The 14,271-nt window shown below is 46.9% G+C and overlaps 1 protein-coding gene across 3 annotated transcripts in view; it reads right to left on the bottom strand.

The window, feature by feature from the left end:
* Positions 1-310: 310 nt before the first annotated feature.
* URB2 (URB2 ribosome biogenesis homolog) overlaps positions 311-14,271 on the bottom strand; it is a 28,638-nt gene continuing 14,677 nt past the window's right edge. For 2 of the 3 annotated variants that reach the window (XM_058696094.1, XM_058696093.1), the window contains 5 exons: positions 13,981-14,091; positions 11,985-12,227; positions 8,499-8,586; positions 5,026-5,165; positions 311-778 (listed from right to left, as the gene is read on the bottom strand). In XM_058696094.1, coding sequence (XP_058552077.1) covers positions 581-778; positions 5,026-5,165; positions 8,499-8,586; positions 11,985-12,227; positions 13,981-14,091 — 780 coding nt within the window. In that variant the 3' untranslated portion in view covers positions 311-580. The remainder of the gene's footprint in view (positions 779-5,025; positions 5,166-8,498; positions 8,587-11,984; positions 12,228-13,980; positions 14,092-14,271) is intronic. The other variant, XR_009252079.1, reaches the window with a different exon arrangement.

Here is a 14,271-nt window from a genome sequence, read left to right as displayed (position 1 = left end):
AGGAAGAGCAGGCGGAAGAAGGGAGCCCTGGAGAGGTCCATGCACGTGACACAGGCTGACCACCCCCACTCGGAGCAGGGGCCTCCACTAACGCCGGGTCTCGAAGCTCTGACATTTCCCGGCTCCATCAGAAGGTATACTCTGAGGGAAGGTAGATCAAGGGACAGTTCAAGAATACTTCCCAAGTTACCTGAAGAACATAAAAGGCGATGATATTTACCGGGGACTTAATTACACAGCCATGTACCTATACAGTGTCCAGTGGGGAGAACAGACATCAACCCCCTAGACGACAGAGACAAGAACCACATTTGGAACATCCACAATGACCATTTTTTATTAAATTCGCCTTATTCCAGGGTCAATTATCAGGATTCCACAGCAATACATACTGCATAAAAAGACACGTTAAAAAAATACTCAGTTTGCAAAACATGGCTGTAGAGTGTGTATTACATAAACCCACATTATCTCAACATTACAAATTAGCACGTCTGAAGTCTTTCATTCTCCAACTCTTTCAGAGCAGAGGGCCAAAGCCGCCGCACAGGAACACTGGCAGCACTTCTGGAACACAGCTTCAGGCGGCGTATCTTCTCTCGCCCTCATGTTTCGCCTTGTGGTACTTCGCATAATCGTTGTACAGCTCCTTAAAGATGTCTCTCACTCCCGGCTGCAGTGAGACCCGCAGGAACTGGACGTCTGGCTCAATGCAGAGGTCCAGGATCAGGTAAATGCCCTCCTGCAGGAGATCTTTCACCGCCGGATACAAGGTGACCTGGAAAAGGAGGACACGCCCCTCCGTCAGAGCAAACACACAGAGAACAAGCCCTCGCACAGCCCTACCCTAGCAGGAATTTCCACTTCGGCCCCCAACGTGGAGGCAACATTTTGCACATAAGTATTCGTATCTTAAAAAAAGTTTGTATTTTAGGGAAATAAAAGCCAACTCAAGTGACAAAAACCTGGAATAAAACATCACAGAATCACAGAGGTAGCTTTGCTATTCAGTAAATGATGCCTACCTACGTATCTACCAGGGGCACATAAAAACTGGAATCCTTAAATTTAAAATCTTGTAAGAGCCACAAGCACATTGTGCCACATTCTTCAACCTGACCAATCACACTGGAAGCGACGCTAACGATGGGATAACGGCAGCGATGTTCACTACGTGACTGACTCTCACTCCCACCCCTGGCACACACAGCAGGGCAGCCGGGGGGCGGGGGGCAAGGGGTAGGGGGCAGGCTCCAAAGCGCTGCAAACAGATCAGTGATAGGCCTAAGTCAGTAATTAGACCACATCATATCCAAATAAATCAGATGTGATTTATGATTACACCTAATGCATCTTTTTATTTCTACCAACAATAGCTCAATGGGACCTAAATTTCTAACATCCCCAGAATGGCCAGATCGGTCCTTGAGCCTAGAAAGGCCTTTCTTCCCTGAACTTCTGGGTTAACTAAAATCTGGGGCACAGCAGGAAGGCTGGGCAGTCGGCTCCACCTTGGCTACATCGGATGTTGCACACAAACCCTCAGATCAGAGGTCCAGACTAATGTCTAGACAAACAGGCCAAGGGACAAGGCTCTACTCGCGTCTGCCACACCCACTCAGGTTTCAGCTGAACCTGGTGCTCAACAGTCTGAATACCCCAGGAGCTGTAACCAAAACGAACAAGAAGGTTCTGGCAGACAGGTCTGGGATTTGGCAGATTCTTTAGAAATGTCTTGATGGCCTAAGAGAGTTAAACCGCAAACACGTCGCTTCTGGTGAGGACACACCACATTAACTGAAGTCTGTGTCACCAAAGCCACCGCTGGGACGCAATCTGTGGGGCGCCTGGGTGGCTCAGTCAATTAAAAGTGTCCGACTTTGGCTCAGGTCACAGTCTCACGATCTGTGGGTTCAAGCCCCGCATCAGGCTCTGTGCTGACAGCTCAGAGCCTGGAGCCTGCTTCAGATGCTCCCTCTCTCTCTGTCCTTCCCCCACTCACGCTCTCTCTCTCAAAAATGAATAAACATTAAAAAAAAATTTAATAAAAAAAAATTTAAAGATGCAATTTGTTTCTGTCACTAAGATGGTGACAAAAGTTACGGTCATTTTCACACGATAGCTCAAAAACTTTCTGACAGATGATCGTCTTAAGTCTTACTGTTTACAGATGATAAGAACATTCAAGGACTGGGGCACCTGGGTGGCTCAGTCGGTTAAGTGCCCAACTTCAGCTCAGGTCATGATCTCATGTTTCCTGGGTTTGAGCCCCACATCAGGCTCTGTACTGACAGCTCAGAGCCTGGAGCCTGCTTTGGATTCCGTGTCTCCTTCTCTCTGCCCCTCCCCTGCTTGCACTCTCAAAACTAAATAAACATTTAAAAAAAACAAAAAACCACTCAAGGACTGAAGGTGGAGCTGTGATTTTACTGGAAGGTATCAGGGAACGAAGGAAAAAACAAAACAAAACAAACAAAAAACAAGTCCTGAATCGTACCAGCTGGGTGTGGACCCCTGTAAGTTCAGCGCTCATTTATTCATCTACTCATCACTCACTAAAGAAATAATTCTATCTCCAAAGGCAAAGAAAATGAAATAACTGTCCCAGTGGCAGAACTGAGACCTGAACTCCGGCAGTCAGAGGCCAGGTCCTGTGAGTTCCACCGCCTCCTCGCATGGGGACTCAATAGTCAAAGGACAGCACGGGGCACACAGCTCTGCTGGGTCACAGGAAGGCCAGCAGCATCCAGCCGACACAACCACCTCGCATCTTTGTGTTTCAAACAGCTTATTTATAAAACAAGGGGGGAAAAGTCAGTTTCTACTCCACCAGGATCACGGACCTATGAATGCCCGGGTCTCTAAATCACATAAAAGGACCTTATGCAGGATGGGCAGTACAAGCTATTTACTCTAGGCTATCAAAATAGACAGCTGTAAATTTGATCTATGGATAAAAGAGAAAAGTGGCCGTGATTTCCCTGGCACATCCCCACTGTGACACATTACTGCACGGAGGGTACAAGATCTGTAGGAACCGCTCAGGACACGCTCTCACCAGGTCACCTGCCCTAACCACTGTCAGGTCTTCACCCATACCCTCTCCTCATTTAGCTGTACCTGCTATCTAGCATTTAATTAAGCTTACCAATGTCTTTCTGGTCTGGAAAAGATTTACAGTGCTCAGTAGAAGCCTCTGATACATATGGAATATTTTCTTCATTACTTGAATTAAAAACTAAATGAAAGATAAGACGTAGACTCTTGCCAATGAATTCTAGGATGCTACAGCCTTAGAGAATTCCCAAGGCCTTGGGCTTTCCAGATTAAAAATAAAAAAAAAACTGATAAGCATAAATTAGACATGAGTAATGAGGCCAGGAAATCAGAGACTTCTCATAAAGTAAATCTCAGAATAATAATTAGTGACTTAAAGGTTCAAATTATCACCTCCCTTCTTGGCCCTTAGTTACACGATATTACTAGCTCTCATTTTATTCTTCACTGAAACAGAAAATAATGCCAGCTTTTCTTTCTGCAAAAGCTTACATATTAATGACTTGGGTATTTGGGAAATATGAAGATTCCATAAAAATGCTAAGTAATTCCAAGGAAACCAAACCCGAAGCCCATCTCTCACTCAAAGGCTGACTTGAAGGGGTCTTCCCGGGTTGTCACCGCTCCTTCCCTGCCTGGGGGGGGGACCCTGTGCACACCCACGGGGCCGGGCTGCACCCTGCAGGGTCCACCCCACCCACATCCCATCTCCAACCCCAGTGCCCACCCACATGACAAGCATCTCCACTCACCGAGAGTAAGGCTAGTGTGTTTGAAAATTATTTTTATAATTAGACTCGCCCTGAAAAGGGGTCGAGATGAAAATGGATACAACACCAGATTTTCTGAGAAAGCTCATTCAACCCCATCTCCCTCGAGAAATCTCTAACGTGACAAGTTTACCAATGGTTTTAACGTCACTCTTACAAGATTTACAAAGGGGGGCTATTCTATAGAAAGCAATACAAACAATACAGATGTACATTTACACCTGCAAAAGTAGATATACACGCAAACACACTGGACTTCAAGCCTCTGACGTTCCATTTAAATACAGTTAGAGGGGCGCCTGGGTGGCGCAGTCGGTTAAGCGTCCGACTTCAGCCAGGTCACGATCTCGCGGTCCGTGAGTTCGAGCCCCGCGTCAGGCTCTGGGCTGATGGCTCGGAGCCTGGAGCCTGTTTCCGATTCTGTGTCTCCCTCTCTCTCTGCCCCTCCCCCGTTCATGCTCTGTTTCTCTCTGTCCCAAAAATAAATAAAAAACGTGGAAAAATAAATAAATAGATAGATAGATAGATAGATAAATAAATAAATAAATAAATAAATACAGTTAGATACGAAGTCCTGTAGTGAACTTTACCACGTGGGTCACACAGGGCCTCGTGGAATTTTGAAAATAACACACTGACGTTCCAAAGTGAGATCACTGCTGAACAATGAATGAACCATCCACAATACTGAGTCAAAAAGTCAGATGAAATAGGACAAAAGTATTTCTGTTTGACGTAGTTGAATGCATCTGCCGCTGTCTCTACCCTGAGTGTCCAAGAGCAGCTGATTCACATGCACGATGCACTCCAAGAGAACTCCTACTGCTAGGGGTCCCGACACCCCTCTTCCTGATCACCATTAAGCCTGACCCTATGCGAGCTCCTGTTCTTAAACCTGGAAGGCATTTCACCTTGCTTACTCCACAGACTAACCAAAACAGGCCCCGCGGCTTGTGTCGAAGAGACAGGGGAGAACTGACGGTCCCTGGGCGCCTCCTGTGTACCAGACACCACCAGCCCTCTGACCATCACCTCACTCGGTGGTCCTGGACACCCTGCAGGGGTGCTGCTGCGCCCGGAACACAGGCAGGAATGGTTTGGGACCGTCAGGCCAAAACGTCGCTTGCCACTGTGGTTGAGGAGCCCTTCTACAAAGGACTGCAAATGAAAGCACCGGGTAAGAGTGAGCTCAGTTTACCTTCTGCACCTCCATGACATACTGGGCCACCATAAAGGGGGAGAACACCGTGAACTCTTCGGCCCGCGACGCGATGTGGCTGTACATCCTTGCCACCAGGCGGGCACACTCTAGGACCACCGACAGGCCATCTGTGCTTCCTGTGGAAGGAAAGTGTTTCCAAACCAGATTAGTCCAAAACGCGGGCGTTTTGACCCTTCTAATGTTAAACATTTAACACAGCTGAAAATTATTCAAGTCTTCCCTTTTTTCCAAGACTCTTTAATTGGCTTATTTTGCAGACAGAATGAGGGAGACAATATATCCAAATATTTATATCATGAAGGAAAGAACACGTAACATAGTCAAGAGTATGTGGGTTTGTTTTTTAAGAAGCCTAGAACAATCAAGATTTTTTGAATGAAATCTGACTGCTATTGTATTTAAAAAGGAGATGGGGGTCTATAAGTAAAGTATAAATTGAAAAATTATCTTTAAAAAACACTGTTTTGACATCATACCATTTTAAAGATCAGATGGCTTCCTTAATTATGCCTTTGCCTGCTTATGTTTCAGAAATTGTGTAGGCAGATAGATATAAGACTCAGCTATCATTACTAGAGATCTTCCTATCATCCCTGATTCACTTTCGATTTCCTAGTTCTTTCCACCCTATGGTGCCAGGACCCCCAGGCCTTAACAAACTACTCTCAAGCGTTCTAACAACCTACCATGTCCCCAAGGCCCTGGTCACACCCGCTCCCCCAGGCCTTCACAATAGAGCCAGGTGGGGAACCCCAACACATGCCAGAATGCCTTCCCCAACTTCCATTCAACAAGAAATATACCCATTTTTATAAAACTCTAGAAGCCACGAACAAATCTACAGCGACAAACAGATCAGTGGTTGGTAGGGGCAGAGGCCAGAGCAGGAATAGTCTACAAGAGGACTGTTCTGGGGACGATGCAAATACTCTGTATTTTGATTGTGTTTACCTATCAAAACTCATTCAGGACACCTGGGTGGCTTGGTCGGTTCAGTGTCTGACTCTGGATTTTGGCTCAGGTCATGATCTCACAGTTTGTGGGATCGAGCCCCGTGTCAAGCCCACTTGGGATGCTCTCTCTCCCTCTCTCTGCCCCTGCTCCACTTGTGTGCACTCTCTCTCTCAAAACAAAACCTCATGCATTTGTATACTTTAAACAGATGCAGCCTGTTACACTTATTTTACGACTCAATAAACTTGAGTTTTAGAATGCACAATGCCTTTTTTAAAACCTTGTTTATATGTACAAACATCTTGAGTTTTTTCTAGATACAATGTAACTTTATGAAATTATGTACATTTCTTCAAGTTTGAGAGAGAGAGAGAGAGAGGGAGAGGGAGAGAGAGTGCATGAGGGCGTGCACGCATACACGCATAGTGGGGGAGGGAGGGGCAGAGAGGGAGAATCTCAAGCAGGCTCCACGCTGTCAGCACAGAGCCCAATGCGGGGCTTGATCCCATGGCTGTGAGATCATGACCTGAGCCGAAATCAAGAGTTGGACCCTTAACCGACTGAACCTCACAGGTACCCCCAAGTTATGTAAATTTCTAACATTCACTGGACACTTCAACACAAACATACTTTAATGAAGCACTTGAATATCTACTACATACCGTTTCTTCCCTGTTTTCCCATGGCTCAGTACACATCCAGTTCACGTGAATACCTGGCGTGAATCATTTCAGCCACAGATTTCACACGTGGTTATCGCAAAGAGTGCATTGGATGCCAACAAGAACAGAGTACGTAGTTAAAATTCTACTTGGATAATCTGTGAGCACATCAGAGAACCGGGTCTTGGGAGATGGGAGGTCACTGAGCCGCACCAGCACAGACGTGGCAGAGCCACGCTCATGACCATGTCCCACGCCCCTCAGAACACAGGACAAAGGACACATTTTCAACCACACGCAGGGCACGCCCGAGGCAGTGTGTGCCCAGGGCTCTGCTCCCCCAATGCTCAGCCAGGGGTGGAACAGGGCCTTCCTGACACTGCCATTTCCCATCTCCTGTGCAGGCGGATGTCACTAGTAAAACAGGGGTTCTTCCTGCTGTGCTCAATCATGACTCCGGGGGCCCTGACACAGCGCCGCAGTTAGCCACCACCAACGGACCAAGGCTAGCACGGGAGACGGAACCCGTTTCCCAATCCTGCTCCTAAACACTCTCACAGTATCACACTGACACCAACATTACGTGGCTCCGCACCAGGCTGGGAGAAAGCACAACACCTCGTTATGCCACCGACTTATCTCAAAACCAGGCAGAATAACCTCGGGAATTACATGCCGGCAGACCTCTTCTCTCTTCTCAACAGTTACTGAAATCTACCAGTCTGAACCCACGAACCCATTCAAGTGACTCACACTGGAGGGGGAGGAGCTGAGTACCATTCATTTGTTCCTAGTCCGTCTACAACTGCGGCCCCAGGGTCTTCCCTGACACCCTGAGTTTGAGAGCCCTCTTTTGTAGTTCCAGAGCATTCCACCAGGTACCCACTCCTTGTGCTTAGCAGCACCTCGAATGCAAGGAGGCTGTTCCACACTATGCAAATTTGAAATAGCACAATACAGACTGCCTCAATTTATATGCAAATTTTTAAATAATGAGAATCTCCCCCAATTAGAAAGTTAGCAAGAACCAACAACCTTCAAGGCTGACGACAAGCTGTACACGTCATTTGTGCTGTCACCGTGTGGCAGTTCGCTTCAGCGGCGAACACAGCCCTGCCACAACAAGCTGAAACGGTGACCTGCCCGACCCCATCCCTCTAATAAAATGGAGCAGCTCTGTAAATGCCTGTTCTTTTTCAGCTTCCCCATCAAACTGGGGACTCCTCCAGGGCAAGAATGGGATTGTACTCACTTTACATCCCCCTGGCCGCAAACACTTCTTGAATCTAGATGCTTTTCTTTTTCCCAGAAAAAGAACTATTTCAATTAAATCACAAATGCACTCACTGCTTTGGACACAGCAATAAATAAATAAATAAATAAATAAATAAATAAACAAACAAACAAACAAATAAATAAACAAATAAATAAATAAATGTGACAGCTTGAAATTTTAAAACACTATTTGAAGTATTCATCTGCTGATCTGAATGTTTCTTATTTAAACTCAACTGGGTGAGGGGCACCTGGAGAGCTCAGTCAACAGTTAAGTGTCCGACTTCGGCTCAAGGCATGACCTCATGGTTCGTGAGTTCAAGCCCCACATTGGGCTCTGTGCCGACAGTTCAGAGCCTGGAGCCAGCTTTGGATTCTGTGTCTCCCTCTCTCTCTGCCCCTCCCCCACTCACACTCGTCTCTCTCAAAAATAAGACATTTAAAAAAAAGTTTTAACTCAACCTGGTGGTTTTACTTTCAATAACATAGGAAACCAGAGACACCACAAGATAAACACATTTGAAATCATGTATCTGATACTGTTACTTTGACATTTACCTTTGTCTTTCTGCCTCCCTTCGTGCATAACTGAAAACACCAATCTATTAAAACAGTTCAAGAAAGAAGGGATGGCTTTCAGCATTACCTGGAATAATAGACAAAAGAATATAAACACATGTAAGTAACTGTTTATTTCAAGTTCTACTTTAAAGGTGCTCATATTTATTTCCTTTTTTGTTTGTTTCTTGAGACAGAGCACACAACTGAGTGAGGGGACAGGAAGAAGGGACAGAGAGAGGGAGAGAGGGAGAGGGAGAGAGAGAGAGAGAGAGGGAGAGAGAGAGGGAGAGAGAGAGGGAGGGAGAGAGGGAGGGAGAGAGGGAGGGAGAGAGGGAGGGAGAGAGGGAGGGAGAGAGGGAGGGAGAGAGGGAGGGAGAGAGGGAGGGAGAGAGGGAGGGAGGGGGAGAGAGTGCAGAGCCCAAAGCAGGACTCGAGCTCACCCAAAGCAGGACTGGCACTCATGAACTGTGAGATCATGACCTGAGCCGAAGTAGGATGCTTAACCAACTGTGCCACTCAGGTGCTCCTGATTTATTTCCTTCTTACCCGTGTCTATCAGGATGCTCAAAAGAGTGTGGCTACCTCTTTTTTGCTTGCTTCCGGGGGAAATCGCTCACCCACCTTGACTCTTTAGCATTTGTTTTAATGGTTTGGGATAGGGTTTCTGTGCCTCAAAACTTTAGGAGTCTAACGGGGTGATCACCGTTTAGAATTTGCTCAATCTGTGTCTGTTATCGTAAACCGTTACTAATGCACTCTGGAAATGGGTAAAAGAAACAATAGCCAACATATTCAAATATAACTGCACTAGAAGGAGATGACATAGAGCAAATCCATTTAAAATAAGGATCATAACTTCTCATTTTTTAGTGATGAAGAGGTCTGGCTAGAAAGCTATCTTGAAAAATGATACAAAAATTTTAATTTTTTTTTTCTTTTTTTTGAGGGTAGGGGGTAGAGGGCAGAGAGAATCTTAAGCAGGCACAGAGCCAGCTCAGGCCTTGATCTCACAACCATGAGATCATGATGAGCTGAAATCAAGAGTTGGATGCCGTGGATGGAACTAGAGGGTATTATGCTAAGCAAAATGAGTCAAGTCAGAGAAAGATAAATGCCATACGACTTCAGTCAAATGAGGACTTTAAGACACAGAACAGATGAACACAAGGGAAGAGAAGCAAAAATAATATAAAAACAGGGAGGGGGACAAAACAGAAGAGACTCATAAATATGAAGAACAAACTGAGGGTTACTGGAGGGGTTGTGGGAGGAGGGACGGGCTAAATGGGTAAGGGGCACTAAGGAATCTACTCCTGAAATCATTGTTGCACTATATGCTAACTAATTTGGAGGTAAATTTTAAAAAAATAAAATTAAAAAAAGAAAGAGTTGGATGCTTAACCAACTGAGCTACCCAGGAGCCCCTATATTCAACCACTTTTAGATCGTGAGCAAAACAACACGCTATCTCATAAAGCGACCATACGCTGCATGAGACTACTTAAATGAAGTAAAATAAAAATTCATTTCCTAGTCATACAGCTCCTAGGCCACATTTCAAGTGGTCAGGACACGCGTGGCCCCTGACTGCTGTGAACAATGCAGATACAGACCATGCCCCACAGTGCTTCAAAGATCTACGGGACATCACCGCTCTTTTCTCAGAATTCTTAGAATGAGCAAGAGTGAATCAAGTGTTGGGATTTTTTTCCTTTGGTATTAATTTATCCAACCAAATTCTTGACAGCATAACATCCCGTTCTTTACATCAAATTACTGACCTCACAGCATGCGCAGAAAGAACTCGTTTTTGCACAAGTATTCCAGAGCTTCATCAAACTTCCCAAGGACCCCTCATAATCCTCTATCATACTGATTAAAAGCACACGGAGCCAGAGCCAGACTGAGTTCACACCCTGGCTTAATATGGCACCAGCTGCTGACCGGTCTGCTGGGCACTCTGGCTGAGGTGGCCTTATGCTGTCCCCTTGAGATTCACCTACGCAGACGCTAGCCTGGTGCTTTTGTCAACTCAACCATGCACATGGCCGACGGTGTGGTCACGCGCCATGTGGGCCCCGTCCCCCACCCTAACCCGAAGGCAGTGAGTGAGAGCCACTATCATCGGTCACATCACTCTGGATTGCGACACACCGTTATCCCTGTCAATTTTCTCCTTTCATTAAATGGTCTAATTCCGCTACGTGATCATTTGTTAATGGTTCCGCGGGAGGTTCCCACAGCTTTCTAATATTGCTTTTCATCAACTGCATGGAATCCTACATCTTTTGCGAGATCAGCAATTCCAGCTTATAACTGATTTGTACTATGTGTATGCCATACGGTCACATAAAAAAAAATCTAACCACCAGCAGAGAGATCTAAAACAAAATGCTCACAAGACAGCCGGGGACAAAGGCAATTGTTCAGTGGGGAAGGGCTGGAGTAAGGCCCAACGTCACGAGTGCTTAGTCTACCAGAGAACTTTTTTTATTTTTATTTATTTATTTATTTATTTTTTTTTTTTTTTAATGTTTATTTATTTTTGAGACAGAGAGAGACAGAGCATGAATGGGGGAGGGTCAGAGAGAGGGAGACACAGAATTGAAACAGGCTCCGGGCTCTGAGCTGTCAGCACAGGGGCCCGATGCGGGGCTCGAACTCACGGACCGCGAGATCGTGACCTGAGCCGAAGTCGGCGCTCAACCGACTGAGCCACCCAGGCGCCCCCAGAGAACTTTTTTTAAAAAACTACATTGCTCTCAGGTCTCTAACTCGAGGACATGAAAACACTTAAAAATATTTGCCTGTGTCTGTGTCTATGTGTACACAGCGTATCTGTAAGTTCCCACACATCCCATGGATTAGCACTGGTGCACTGGGAAAAACACAGGCCAGAGAATCAATAATCCTGTAGCTAAGATTTAGACTCAGCTGGGTGACTTTGGCCAAATCCCTTAGCAGCTCCCAGCCTCAGTTCCTTTACCAATAGAATGAACTCCCATCTACTTTACACGCTTGCTGTAAGGGTGAAGTGAGACACAGAGCAAATGTTCAGTACAGGTCGGCTGAACTGGAATCTTTTCTATGGGACATTTAGTTTAATTTCAAAGGTGGTATACTATAAAACTGGAACTCCGGATGCCTCACTCCCTACACCCATCTGAGTCACAAACCTGTAAAGAGACCTAAGCAAGTGAGTGACATTTAGATATGCAACCTGCAAAAAGAGAATAATTTGTAACGAGCTTCCTTAAATAGCTAGTACACAAACGCCGTTCCAAGCGTCAGACCCAACAAAGATGAAACTCAAACAGCCTGGTGTGAAGATCCAACATTTTTGTGCCTGAGAAACCACTGTGTCCCTGGAAAGTACCGGAATTCAGAAGTTTGCTTAGCAGGTCACCATTTTTATCGTCCTCCCGCAGTGGGGCTCTCTCTTGCTGCTTTTCTGCCGCCTGGCACCCTGCCCCACCTCCTCACCTTCGGGTGACACTGCAGGATGGAAAAGAGCACGTTGTGCGTCCTCAGGAAGATGCTCCCATACTCAGGGGGCTTCAGGTGGTCCAAGGGCACGGTGAGCAGGACGCTGAAGGCCAGGCTGACGTGGTGCGGGTTGCCGATGGTCCCCTCCCCCCGTCGCAGCAAGGCTGCGAGCACGTCCAAAATGGACTCCACCACCGCCAGGGGCACAGTCTGCTCCCGACAAGCCTCTCGGTTTTGCAGCTACAGAAAAAGACGGAAGAAAGGAGAGAAAATGAAGGTGATTCTCTACAGAGAAAATACAACAAGTGAAGTAGACGGAGGTAAGAACTAAAGCGACAGCGGTAAGAATGTCCAAAATGAACTGATATGGTCAGAGGCACCCTTCTGAGGAGACCAGGAGCCCAGTGTTCCATCTCCAACGGCGACCCACGGTGGGACTCTTTGTTGGACTCATCGACCACAAAGAGAACTAATCCCTTATAAGGACTGACTCCTCCAATTTGTCAGAACAAGGAAACTTCACACCAGATACACCTAATAATATTTTCCCAAAAAGATCAATAGTTCTACGTATCTTTAAATTAAAGTTTCTTTGTTACATATCTTAAAAATCAGCTCCAGGGGGCGCCTGGGTGGCTCAGTTGGTTAAGCATCCGACTTCAGCTCAGGTCACGATCTCACGGTCCGTGAGTTCGAGCCCCGCGTCGGGCTCTGGGCTGACGGCTCAGAGCCTGGAGCCTGCTTCAGATTCTGTGTCTCCCTCTCTCTCTGACCCTCCCCCATTAATGCTCTGTCTCTCTCTGTCTCAAAAATAAATAAAACGTTAAAAAAAAAAAAATTAAAAAAAAAAATCAGCTCCAGATGTTTGATTATTGTTCTAGAGAATAAAGAGAATGGACTCAAAATGATGAGGGGCAACTCAAGGTCTGACCTACGTAAGCTGGGAGAGCTCACCAGTGACCCTCTTCCTCACACTGCCATGTGAGGCCCTGCTGGGGCCTCTCACAGCGCCCATCTGCCTGGGGACACCGGCTGTGCTGACTTCACGCCGTTAGATTTACAAGCGTGCATATTAATGCAGCCCTACTGTGCACAGCACCAACACTGACCGTGCACCGCACGAGCCCCTCTTCCCTCCAGCCGTCACTCTCCCTCCTGGTCCCCACTACACGCACTGGGGAAAGATGAGGGTCACCCACCAAATGCAGCTTCCCAGGAAAACGAAGAAGCAACAGACCAGAACCCAGAACATTAAGTCCACTCCTTAGGTCCTTCTGCCCTGAGAATGTGCTAACCCAAGCCAATTCTCTCAGGCAGCACAAGAGACTTACAGAGGGTGATGATGTTGAAACAGATATGGCTCTTTTGAACCCCAGTGCAAGGATAGTGACTGGAGACTCTAGAGGGCAGAAACACTGGGACAGTCCCAATCGAGATGAGGGTTTTGTGCTGGTCAAACAGAAAGTCATGGGACTGCCCCACGTGTCCACCAGGTGCCAAAATCTAACAATCGGGTGCGACTGTGACAATAATCTATCTGCAACACTACTATCCCATTCTATAAAGCCACTTTCCTCTCACTGTATCACACACTGTAAATGTACACACACCCCTGCAAATGAATGAATGCACTAAACTGACCCCAGAATTTGTGGGGACAAAAGAAAGTCCCACAATTCCTTCTCATCTCATCTACTTTAAACAGGCTTCCACAGGAGCCCCATCTGATCGCCGCGTGCCTTCCTGTACCGCCCGCTGAATGCTGCCCGAGGCTCCCCGACACGCCTGCACACCGCCGCTGCACCCCATCTGCAGGGGACACACAACAGCACGGACGGCACGGGCACGGACAGAAAACCGCTCTGCCGGCAGCTGTCTTCAGGACGCGGCGCCCAGAAACACACTCTGCATAAAGCCAGAGACGGCAGAAGCCAAAACGCGGCCTACAGGAACAGGGGTGAAGAGTCAGAGGGCATGACCCAGGGGGACTCACAGTCAGAGCCGTGACTATCTGGGGGCTCGCACACCAGAACAGACTCGCTTTCTCTCCGCCGAGTGGGCAGCTCAGGAGCAACTTGATCAGTGTGATGGCTGACAAAGTGGCCTGAGGGGGGAAAAAACACAAAGTTAGCAGAAACGGCCAGCTCTCTCCTAACAAGTCTATCTTGGGAAGAAGCCGGGTCACGGGCGCTGAAGAGATACAGCAGGGCCCGTTAGCACCCCGGTGTCACGGGCATGGACCAGACCTGGTTTAAGGCTAAATCCTGAGGGGGAGGGCCTTTCC

The sequence above is a fragment of the Neofelis nebulosa genome, chromosome 13 (assembly GCF_028018385.1).
Source record: "Neofelis nebulosa isolate mNeoNeb1 chromosome 13, mNeoNeb1.pri, whole genome shotgun sequence".
NCBI lineage: Eukaryota > Metazoa > Chordata > Mammalia > Carnivora > Felidae > Neofelis > Neofelis nebulosa.
This window is presented reverse-complemented; position numbering and strand designations above follow the sequence as displayed.